Source organism: Tamandua tetradactyla, chromosome 1 (assembly GCF_023851605.1).
Source record: "Tamandua tetradactyla isolate mTamTet1 chromosome 1, mTamTet1.pri, whole genome shotgun sequence".
Lineage (NCBI taxonomy): Eukaryota > Metazoa > Chordata > Mammalia > Pilosa > Myrmecophagidae > Tamandua > Tamandua tetradactyla.
In genome coordinates this window covers 231,758,936-231,771,527 of record NC_135327.1, presented here as the reverse complement: position 1 = coordinate 231,771,527, position 12,592 = coordinate 231,758,936, and the positions used below count along the sequence as shown (strand labels likewise).

The 12,592-nt window shown below is 52.8% G+C and overlaps 1 protein-coding gene across 3 annotated transcripts in view; it reads right to left on the bottom strand.

Moving 5' to 3' along the window:
- Window positions 1-12,592, bottom strand: part of LOC143677892 (ras suppressor protein 1) — a 65,647-nt gene that overhangs the window by 47,644 nt on the left and 5,411 nt on the right. For all 3 annotated transcript variants that reach the window (XM_077154507.1, XM_077154497.1, XM_077154514.1), the window contains exon 3: window positions 10,527-10,577. In XM_077154507.1, coding sequence (XP_077010622.1) covers window positions 10,527-10,577 — 51 coding nt within the window. The remainder of the gene's footprint in view (window positions 1-10,526; window positions 10,578-12,592) is intronic.

Genomic DNA, 12,592 nt, shown 5'->3' with positions numbered 1-12,592 from the left:
TTGACTCTGTATCATATATGTATTGTTACTGAAATGGTTTAAGGGTTTTGCAGTATTGTAACGGAATGGATGAATTTTGCCTCTGGAAAGAGGACAGAATGTGCTGGTTTGAAATTGTTATATACCACAAAAAAGCCATGTTCTCTTAATCCATCCACTGGTGTAGACCTAGTCAGGTGGGACCCCACCCATTCAAGTTGGGTTATAATTAGTTTACTCGGGTCTTAAAAGGACCCCTGGAGAAAGAGCGTTCAGAGCCGACGCAGAGGGCAGGGAAACGCAGACATTTGCTGGCACAGAAGCTGAGAGAGCCGTGTGACCCTGGAAGCCAGAGGGAATGACAAGGAGACATCGCCACGCACCTTCCCACGTGACAGACGAGCCCGGTGTGAACGGCCTTTCTTGGGTGAGGATATCCTTTCGCTGGTGCCTTAGTTCGGACATTTTCACAGCCTTGACATTATAACTTATACCTTGATAAATCCCCGTTATAAAATCCAATCAATTTTGGATGTACTGCACTCCCGTAGCTTTAGAAAACCAAAACAAGAGGTTACCAGGGGCTATGGAAAAGGGGAGTTAAGGCTCAAATTGTACAGTTTCTGTGTAGGGGGAAGGAAAAGTTTTGCTGATGGATGATACTCATGGCAGCACAGAACTGTGAACGTAATTAACAGCACTATAGTTTTGAATGTAGGTAAAAGAAATTTTAGGTTATAAGCATATTACTAAAATAAAAATTAAGAAAACAAACCTAGGACTGTACATATCAAACAGGGAACCCCAATGTAAACCATGGACTATACTTAATAGAATAATTTTAATAATATTTTTTCATCAAGTGTAACAAATGTACTAGACTAATGCAAGGACTTACTAATAGGGAGATGTATGAAAATTCTGTATTTTCTGCATGATTTTTTTCTATAAACCAACAACTCCATGATAAAAAAGCACTTACTACAAAGCTACAGAAATTAAAACAGTGTAGTGCTAGGCATAAGAACAGATATCTAGACCAGTGGAGTAGAACTGAATGCCCAGAGATAAAACCACATGTCCAAAGCCAGATGATTTTCTACAAGGTGCCTGGTCCGTTCAATAAGGAACTAACAGAATCCTCAACAAATGGTGCTGGGACAGCAGAAAATCCACACGCAAAATAATGAATGTGAACTCCACCTCTTATCACATACAAAAATTATCTCAAAATGGATCAAAGACCTAAATAAAAAAGCTAATACTATACTAGTATTTTTAAAAGAAAACATAGGGAAGTATTTTCAAAACCCTGTAGTAGGAAACAAATTTTTAGATTTTACACCAAAAACATGAGCAACAAACAAAAGATAAAAACACATAAAACAAAAACCTTTTGTCCATTATAAAGGACATTATAAACAAAGTGAAAAGAAGACCTACAGAATGGGAAAAAATTTTGGAAGCCACATATCTGATAATGACTTAAAATCCAGGATATACAAAGCACTCCTACAACTGCAGGACAAAAGACAAACAACCTAATTTAAAAATGGGCCAAGAATGAGATTTTATAGATTTGTCCAGAGTGAGGCCTCAAAAAATCCCAGAAGGATTTGAACAGTGAATAAAAAAGTATTTGCAAAGTCCCCACGGGGGAATGGTAAGAAAGGGGTAAAATTCAACTTCCCCAAGTAGAGAATTCTTGATATTCTCACAAGCAGTGTGGACAACCAAAGCTATACACTGAGCCCTCAATCTTGGGGTTTGTTCATATGAACTTAACCCCGCAAAGTATAGGCTAAGCCTACTTAAATCAAGCCTAAGAGTCACCCCCAGAGAACCTCTTTTGTTGCTCAGATGTGGTCTCTCTCAGCCAACACCACAAGTAAACTCACTGCCCTCCCCCATCTACGTGGGATGTCACGGTCAGGTTCATGTGTCAACCTGGCCAAGTGGTGGTACCTGTTTGTCTGGTTGGGCAAGTGCTGGCCTGTCTGTTGCAATGATGACATTTTATAGAATTAAATCATGATCACATCAGCTGCATCCACAGCTGATTCCATTTGTAATCAGCCAAGGGGAGTGTCTTCTGCAATGATGATGCTCAGTCTAATCACAGGAAGCCTTTTAAGGAGGATTCAGAGGAGAGAGCCTCTCTTCCTGCTTCAGCTGGCGAGCCTCTCCTGTGGAGTTCATCCAGACCCTCCACTGGAATCGTTGGCTTCACAGCCTGCCCTGTGGATTTTGAACTTCGCGTTCCCGTGATCACATGAGACACTTATAAATTTTTATATTTGCAAGTAGTCCCTGTTGATTCTGCTTCTCTAGAGAACCCAAATTAATATATGGGACATGACTCCCAGGGGTGTGGACCATCCTGACAACATGGGACAGAAATCCTAGAGTGAGCTGGGACTCAGCACCAAGGGATTGAGAAAACCTTCTCGACTGAAAGGGGGAAGAGGGAAATGAGACAAAATAAAGTGTTAATGGCTGAGAGATTCCAAACAGTCGAGAGTTTATCCTGGAGGTTATTCTTAAGCATGAAATGGATATCACCGTTTCAGTTAAGGTGTAACAGAGAGGCTGAAGGGAGCTGCCTGAAACTGTGGAGCTGTGTTCCAGTAGTCACGTTTCTTGAAGATGATTGTATAATGATACAACTTTCTCGACGTGACTGTGTGATTGTGAAAGCCTTATGTCTTTTGCTTCTTTTATCTACCTTATGGACAGATGAGTAAAACATATAGATTAAAAATAAATAAATAATAGGGGGAACAAATGTTAAATGTAGTAGATTGAAATGCTAGTGATCAAAGAAAGGGAGGAGTAAGGGGTACGGTACGTACGAATTTTTTTCTGTTTTCTTTTTATTTCTTTTTCTGAATTGATGCAAATGTTCTAAGAAATGATCATGATGATGAATGTACAATAATGTAATGGAAAAAAAAGAATGTTCATATTGTATATTAAAAAAACAAATGGACCAAGAATTCTTCGGTTCAGTATATACTAAGAACTGAAAGCAGAGACACGAACAGACATTTGCACACCAATACTCACAATGGCATTATTCACAATTGCCAAAAAATGAAAGCAACCCAGGAGTCCATCAACAGATCAGAGAATAAACAGAAGGTGGTATATATACATATGTGTTAGTTTGCTAGCTGCCAGAATGCAACATACCAGAATGGAATGGTTTTTAAATAGGGGAATTTAATAAGTTACAAGTTCGTAGTTCTAAGCCAGTGGAAATGTCCAAACTAAGGCATCCAGGGAAGGATACTTTAATTCAAGGAAGTCCGATGGGTCAGGGACCCCTCTATCAGCTGGTGGTCACGTGGCTACATCTGCTGGTCCCTTGCTCCTGGGCTCTGCTGCTTTCAGCCTCTGTTCCTATGGAGACTCCTCACTTTGCTTCTCCAGGGCTGGCTTTCATCTCTTGGCTTCCCTTGGCTCCCTCTAGGTTCTGGTTGGTTTAACATCTCATGGTGACATCTGCTGGGCTCCAAGCATCTCCAAACATCCGTGTCTCTGTCTCCAGTCTTGTGTCGGCATCTGTGTCAGCTCTGCTCCAAAGTTCCTGTCAGCTCTGAGGCTTCTGTCATTCCTCTCATTTCTGAGGTTTTGCCAAAATGTTTCCTCTTTTAAAGCATTCCAGTGAACTAATGAAGACCCACCTGGAATGGGAGGAGACACATCTCCATCTAATCAAATGCCACACCTACAATTGGGTGTGCCACATCTCCGTGGAGATAATCTAATCAACCCCAGCCTGCATAGGGATTAAAAGAAACAGCTGCCCCACAAGACTGGGTCAGGATTTATACACGGCCTTCCTGGGTACACGCTTTCAAACAAGTGCAATGTGCGATGGAGTATTACACTGCAGGAGGTCCTGAGGCCACGATAATGTGAATGAACCTTCAGGACGTAAGACTGAGTAAAGTAAGGCTGACACGAAAGGACAGACGCAGCACGATCTCAGTGATATGAACTAACTAGAATATGCAAAGTCAGAGTCTTAAAACGTGGCCTACAGACACCTGGAGATAGAAGCTAGAGAAGGGAGCAGCCATCCACCACACACAGAGCTTCTGAAGACGGTGAACTTAGAAGTCTGGGAGTGACAGAGGTGAGGGGAACCCACCGTGACCGCAAGCGTGACTACTAGTGCTGTCGTGTAGGCAAACGTCGTGTAAAGGGGTTTGCAGCCTTGCGTGTCACCAGTCAACATTACAAACATCAGTAAGTTCTTGCATGATCTACTGCAAACGTACCACACTTGTACGAACACTTAGTAAGAGAGCTCTACGGGGAAAATACCTATTGCAAACCACAGACCACAGCTAACAGTAAGACCTTAATATTCCTTCATCCGCAGGAACAGGCGAACCACCACCACTGCCAGGGGTCAATGATGGGGGAAGAGGGTACACAGGTTTGGGGTTTCTGTTTTGCGTGTATATATCTGATACTTTGCTTTCTGGAGCAATGAAAATGGTCTAAAATCGAGTATGAAGATGACTGCACAACTAAGTGAGGATGCTCTGAGGAACTGATTGTATACCTGGATGGAATATACGGTATGTGAACATATCCTATCTCAATAAAATCTGCAAAGTAGATGCAAAGCCAAAAAGAAATCAACCTAGGCCTGTACAACCCAAACAGTGAACCCTACTAAAACAATGGACTAAAGCTAATGGCACAATTATAGCTAAGAGTACAGTTACAAAAACGGTCTTTCATTACTTGGAACAAATACAACACACTCATAAAAGGTGTTAAAAATAATAAGAGGGCCAAGGATTTGAACAGAAACTTCTCCAAAGAAGATAACCAAATGGCAAAAAGAATTCATGAAAAAATGTTCAACATCATTAGCCACACAAGAGGTTCTACTCCACACCCAGTGGGAAGGCCCTTGTGGAGAACAGACTGAAAATGACAACTGTGAGCAGGAGATGGAAGGATAGGCGTGCCTGGGCCACACGGAAGGGGGTGGAAGATGGAGTCGCCGCTGTGCAGATGCGGTTGGCGGCTCCTTGGAGGCTCCGCCCAGTTTCCACGTGACCCGGCAACCCCACTCCTAATACCAAAGCAGGTGCTCAGGTCCCTGTACGGTAACGTCCACCACAGCATTACTCACATTGCCAGACAGTGGGGCAGCCAAGCGCCCGTCAGCAGACGCTCGCACAAGCGGGAAGGGTCCAGCCTGGAAGGAAGCGCGGTGCGGGGGCACAGGGCAGTGCGGCCCACCTGAAGACACCATGCTGAGCAAAATTAGCCAGGCACAAAGGCAGACACCTTGTGTTTACTCGTATGAACCCTCCGCAGCAGCAAAGTCACGGAGGCTGAAAGCAAACAGTGGGACCGGGGGAGGAGGGAACGCCAAGGTAGTGCTACACGGGCCCAACCTCGCTTTGGGAAGGTGAAGGCAGCCTGGAGATAGCGGTGCAGGTTCAACGGTGTCATCAGGGCCTTATGTGAAAGGTTGTCCACTCACAGAAACGTGTGTCAGGTGTACCTACCACTAGTAAAAATAAATAGATTGTATGTCTATCTTAACGTGGAAGAATTTATACACCACACTTAGGAAGCTCCTTTCCCCACAGCAAACAGATTCCGAAACCAGCACATTTTGGATGGTGGAGCAGGCAGATGGGGTCAGGAGGACACGCTGCAGGGCTGCACACAGACAGACAGACAGGAGCTCCCACCTGCCCCACCTGGCCAGCCCACCTGCCCACCTCATGGCCCTACATGCTTCCCCAGAGCTGAACACAACCAAAGACTCCCACCCGCAGGCAGTGCTCTGCACAACCCAACCACCACGTGGTAGATAAGTGCGTCTAATTAACAGCCATCGGACTGAAAAACACCCGGCAGACGTGTTTTCAAATCCAATCCTTCAAACGATGGGACAGCACTAAACTGATAAATGCTCACTAATTTAAAAAGTAAGCGATTGATCAAAGCCTCTGTATTATAAATACATTTATACTCTGTTAAAATGCAAATAGCACGTTGTTTTGATACTGTCAGAAGATAAATTCATGGCACCAAAACAACCTATTTGCATATCCCCCCGGCAGTTTAATTTCAAACAAGCCAAGCACAGGGGCTCTTGCAGGAGGCAGGACAAATAATCCATCAAAGATCCAAGGAAGGGGACAAGCAGAGGCTCAGGGGCAGCGAAGCCCCCAGGGAGCAGCGGTTCAGTCTCTGGAGCTGGGGCAGGCCCCGCTTCTCATCCCTTCCAACAATCCATCACACCTGCAGGGCTCCCGTTTACTATGCTGTAAAAGTTGCTTCACTTAATTCTCTTCATAGTAGTGGCATTTGCATATTCTGAGAACGTGACATTTTCACACAGAACGTGCTGCTTAGCTCATCTGCGAGAGCCCTTACAGGGACCCTCACACACTGCGGCCACCACACCTGCAGGGTTAAGCCACTAAAGAAATCACCTTTCTCGCACTGGGGTATCCAGTCCCTGCGTGAGTACACCTGTCGGAAGGTCTGTAGCAAGCCCACGCTGGGCCACGACCCGGAGGCTACCAGCCTGGACACGCCCGACAATCCGGAGAGAACTCGTGCACTCTCCCTAGGCAGGTGCCACTGAGAGCAGGAGCCCAAACGACCCCACCAAGACCTCACGAGGGAGAGCCCTGCACGGAGCACAGGGTGGGGGGTCCTGATGTCCTGTATGGAGCACAGGGGGGTCTTGATGCCCTGCGTGGAGCACAGGGGGGTCCTGACATCCTGCGTGGAGCACAGGGGGTCCTAACATCCTGCGTGGAGCCTGGGGGGACCTGATGTCCTGCGTGGAGCACGGGGGGTCCTGACATCCTGAGTGGAGCACGGGGGGTCCTGACATCCTGCGTGGAGCACGGGGGGTCCTGACGTCCTGCGTGGAGCACGGTGAGACCTGACGCCCTGCATGGAGCACGGGGGGTCCTGACATCCTGCGTGGAGCCCGGTGAGACCTGATGCCCTGCATGGAGCACGGGGGGTCCTGACGTCCTGCGTGGAGCACGGGGGGTCCTGGCGTCCTGCGTGGAGCACGGGGGGTCCTGACATCCTGCGTGGAGCACGGGGGGTCCTGACATCCTGCGTGGAGCACGGGGGGTCCTGACGTCCTGAGTGGAGCACGGGAGGTCCTGACGCCCTGTGTGGAGCATGGTGCCACCCCGCGTGTTCCTGCACGGACGTTGAGTGCCACCTCCCCACGCCCCAGTCACCAGGTGGAAACCACCATGCCCGTATTTTAGGGGCAGGCAACATGTCAGAATAAAATTATTTATAAAAATTAAGGAAGTATTCGCGTTAAAAAGTTGACCCCAGAGACTGCTGCATGACAGATGTGGGTAGAATTCACGTCCCTGTGCACAGCCTTCCCTACATTCCTGGGGCCCAGCAGCCAGGAATCAGTAAAAATAGGAAAAAACACACGTTTACCCAGGTTTGAAACTGTTCTTTTGAATTAAAACCTGTGACACACATGAACATGTCAAACCACGTTCCACAGGAACGAGCTCATGAGCGTCCAATACAAAATGCAATAAGGCGACGGCATTCTTCCAGCGTGAGACACTGGAGAAAGGGGGCGCATGGAACAGCCTACCAGGCGCTGACACATGGCACGCGTACTGAATGCTTATTTAATTTTAGGAGCAAAACCAAACACCACACGTCCTTCGGGAAACCCACAGCATCGTGGTGGGGCCAGCTCGGCAGACACAAGCCCCACACAGGCATCCAGGGCAGGCCGAGGTGTCCAGGGCACAGCGCGTCCAGGGCACAGGGCGTCCAGGGTACGAGGCATCCTGGGCACAGGGAGTGCGGGGCAGCCCAGGGCTGGGAGCAGAGCTGCGTGGGGCACAGTGGCCTCTAGAGGCACATCCGGAGCAGCCACCTCACAACGGCTACCCTGGAGGAAACCGACCCACACGGCAGGACACGGGCCAGACTAGCATCAAAAGCAACAGAATAAAAAGACCTGCTTGGCCTCCTCCTGTGTCCTCAGAGATATCAGCAAAAGCAGCTGCAGCCCTGCGCCCACCAGCAGCCCTCCCCCGCCTGCCCCAGAGGCCACTCTGTATGGCTCAAAGGGGACCTAACTGCAGGAGCTAGTGGCCCTGGGCAGCCTCACAGGCTGCAGGACCGACAGTGGCAGGCATCTGCCCCCCACGCCCAGGCACTCAGGGGCCATGTCTGGGGCTGACCACACCAAACACACCAGGAGAGCCAGCCATCAAGCTGGTCACACGCTGCGAGGCCCCTGGCAGTCCATCGTGCCCCCGATTCAAGACCCCTATGAGTAAGCCAGTCACTCCTTGTGGACACAGGACAGGACACGGCCAGTTGAAGAGTGCAAGGGCAGGGGCTTCATGCCCCAGACGTGGGGAGCACTGTCAGAGGCCCCTCGGGAGCGGTGAGGGAGCACCAGCCTCAGGGCGTAGGGAGGACCGTCAGTGACCCCTCAGGAGCAGTGGAGGAGCACCGGCCTCATGGCACGGGGAACACTATCAGTGGCCCCTTGGGTCGGTGGAGGAGCACTGGCCTCAGGGCACTGGGAACACCATCAGTGGCCCCTCGGGAGCAGTGAGGGAGCACTGGCCTCAGGGCACAGGGAACACCGTCAGTGACCCCTCAGGAGCAGTGGAGGAGCACTGGCCTCAGGGCACAGGGAACATCGTCAGTGGCCCCTCAGGAGCAGTGGAGGAGCACCGGCCTCATGGCATGGGGAATACCATCAGTGGCCGCTCGGGTTGGTGGAGGAGCACCAGCCTCAGAGCGCTGGGAACACCATCAGTGGCCCCTCGGGAGTAATGAGGGAGCACCGGCCTCAGGGCACACCGCCAGTTGGCCCTCGGGAGTGGTGGAGGAGCACCGGCCTCAGGGAACAAGAAACACCTTCGGTGGCCCCTCGGGAGTGGTGGGGGAGCACCGGCCTCAGCACGGGAGCCCCGACCTCAGCACGGGAGCCCCATCAGCAGCCCCTGCGGAGTGGGGTGGGAGTGAGGGGCACCGGCGTCAGCAGAGAGGAGCTGGGGCTGCACTCATGTACATGCACAGACCTGTCAAAGGATGACTTACTACCCGCACCTGAGAGAGCACTGCAAAGCCATTCAATTAAATGCCAGAAAGCCCCAAAATGCTAATGTGACCTTCGTGGGGCAGCCGGGCGTCGTGCACCAGGATGGCGCTCACCAGGACAGTTGATCGGAGTTTGCTGGATTAGGTCAGGACTGTCTCAAATGGCAAGAAAAACAACAAAAATGAGGAAGGAAGGAGTGCGGAGTTTGCACCTTTCAGAGCAGACATGGTTTAACACCATCTCTCTGCCTCTCCCCCCAAATCACCTCCCATCACGCCTCCCTCATGCCCTGAGAAGGGAGCCGAAGCCCTGACCTGGAGATGCCCATCTCCGTGAACACGTCAAAGGGAACAAACTACAACCTCCCGAAAGGTGCCCCAATGGAGAGACGCAACCCTGACACGACAGGGCACAGCACCTTTTGCTCTCGGATGGAAACGTAAATCACTTCCCCACAACAGTGAGGTAGCGCTAGTCAGGAGAATTCAGCAAGCGAGCCCTGTTACGTGCTACAGGGGAACTTGGAATCCTGCAGTTCCAAAGTGAGCTGCAAGCCCACTGTGTGCAGGGCCAGGGTGCTGCGGACGGCAGGGCCCTGCCACAAGAGGTGGCAGCATGCGGCCGACCCCTGGACGGCCCACCCCCTGGACAGGTGACCCCCTGGATGGTTGAACTCCTGGACAGCCCACTCCCTGGACAGCTGACCCCCTGGAAAAGGCACAAGGCATCGGCACAGCACATGGCCAACCCCCTGGACAGCTGAGTTCCTGGGCAGCTGAACTCTGGACGGCTGAGCCCCTGGCTGGGGCACACAGCCAATCCACTGGGCCCAGAAGCCACCACCGAGTTCTCGCCACAGACCAGGAAGCCCCAGGGTAGGGGGTCAGCCAGCAGGTGATGGGAGGGTGGGCTCTGGCCTGACACCCCACAGCACAGGCACGAACCCCGTATCCCGCCATGACTCTGCGGACACCCAGGGCTTGAATGAAAACCATTCTCAAAAACATGAAAAACTGAACTAAATGAGCAAGATAAATTTATATAATGTGCACAACTTTGTACCTTTCCCTTCCTGAACATGCAGGGAAGAGAGCACACCGACAGCTAAATTCCCCCTTTGGAAGAACCAGAGGGAACAAGCACATGTGTCCTGACGCTGGGGCAGCAGTTTTCATGACGCCTCCAGAGCTCCGCGGCTCCCCGCCACCCTGACCTGAGCCACTTCAGGAGAAAAGACGTCGATTTCTAGCGTCAGTTCACGTCCACGACAAGCAACATCCTCAAAGCTCCGCAAAGCGTAAAACTCGCAGGACAACACGCTCAGCACAATCAGGCCCAAGTTTCCCCAAACAGTCCATCACCATTCACCTCCGCGAGGGCGCCGGGCCGGGGCGCGCTCGTCACGGGAAGGGGGAAGCCCACGGCACCCACTTACCTGTCAGCTTGTTGTGGCTGAGCACGAGCTGCGTGAGGTGCGCCAGCGAGACTGCAAGAGAAGACAGGGCACGTCAGGCTGCGCAGCGCAGCGGGCAGGGAGCTCCAGGCCCGGCCAAGCCCAGCGCCTCAAAACGGGTGCCCACGCGTGGGACGGCCTGGCGCCCCGCCCACTGCCCACCCCGAGGGGCCTCCACCCACCCCCCCCAGCCAGCCCTCCACCCCCAACCCAACTCCCCACATCCCCGACCCCCCACCCCCCACCCCCAATTCCCCCCACCCCCCAACCCCCGGCCCTCCACCCCCAATTCCCCCCACCCCCGACCCCCCAACCCCCGACCCTCACACCCCCCACCCCCCAGTCCTCCACCCCCAATACCCCACACCCCCGACCCCCCAACCCCCGACCCCCCACCCCCCACCCTGAATTCCCCCCAACCCCCGACCCCCCACCCTGAATTCCCCCCAACCCCCGACCCCCCACCCCCCACCCCAATTCCCCCCACCCCCGACCCTCCCACCCCCTACCCCCCAGTCCTCCACCCCCAATTCCCCACACCCCCAACCCCCCAACCCCCACCCCTATTCCCCCCACCCTGAATTCCCCCCAACCCCCGACCCCCCAACCCCCACCCCTATTCCCCCCACACCCGACCCCCCACCCCCCGGCCCTCACACCCCCCACCCCCTGGCCCTCCGCACCCCCCTATCTACACCCCCAATCCTCACCCCCCCCCCCAGCCAGCCCTCCATGCCCCCCAGTCACTGCGGGGCCGTTTCAGAACACCTGTGCCCCATGCGCCAGCTCCAACCTGCCCGAGGTGGAGTCCGCTACAGGGTGGCTTCCCCAGCATGAAGGAAGGAAGCACATGCCGACAAAAAGAGTCATAAGACAAAAAGCGACTGGCAGAAACAGGCAAGAATTTTTCCATTATCTTTACAAGAACATCCTTACGCTAACACGGTAGTGTCTTCATGAAGGGTTAATAAGTGTCTTCTCCGGCAGTCTCAGCGTCAGACCCCAGCATGTTCAGTGTGTATCACTCATGGCCACAATTTTGTTTTCTCATAAACTGTCACTAAGTTAGTGAAAAATTCAAAGTAACAGCAGAAAGACCTGATTCCCTGAAACACCAGCGGCCGCTGTGACGCCCCATAAACCTCAGCAGACATCCCTACAAAGCCACATGCAACCGCCGAGACGGAAGGTCCACTCAGGACCCCAGGCCTCGCTGCGGTCTAACCCTGGCCTGAGAACGTCTGGCAGCGCACAGACCCGATGCCACAGGCACTGGGTCCATCTCTGCGGGACCTTTGACCCTCCCCTTGCAGTGTGCCCCTACACAAGGACGTGCCAGGTTTGCTGCCTTCTCCTGGGGCGCCCCACCAGGCAGCCGTCCCCCCACCCCGACTCAGGAAGTGGCCTTTCACCCCCACATCCAGCCCCTCCAAGCACCTCTATTCCTTTGAAATTAGTAAGGGGCAGAGGGGTGTGTGATACACTCTAAACAGCCCTTTCCTCACCAAACTTTAAATGCACTTGTGAATGCTGGGGTCTCAGGGTGGCCTTGAGTCCAGGGGTGCAGGGCAGGTGCCGCTGCTGTCCCAACGGCTACAGAAGAGCTCGGTCGTCTCTGCCCTTCTAGAGGCCCCGAACCCTGGAACAAGGCCCCGGCACAGCCCGGGGTCACTTCCGCGCCCCTCCTCATGCTGCCCTGCTTCACGCCGACGGCTGTTCCCCCCGAGCCGGCCACCCTGCCCCCTCAACGCGCCCCGGCTTCCTCTGGGCAGCTCTCCCCAGCTCCCGAGCACAAGAGGCTCAAACTCATCCTGTCCGTACTCACACTGGTCCTGGGGTCCCCCCCCTCCCGGGGGTCTCCCTCTCTCTGCCTGGACTTCCGGGGTGCACCATTCCTCCAGGAGCCCCAGGGTCTGCCCTTTCTCCCGTCTGCGGGAGATCACACTCAAAGCCAAGCTCTGGGCTCGAGATGTGCCCACTGCCACGGGGGGTCAGTACCCAAGCTCTCTCAGTGAGCAGAGCGAGGGGCACATGCACAAGCCCACACA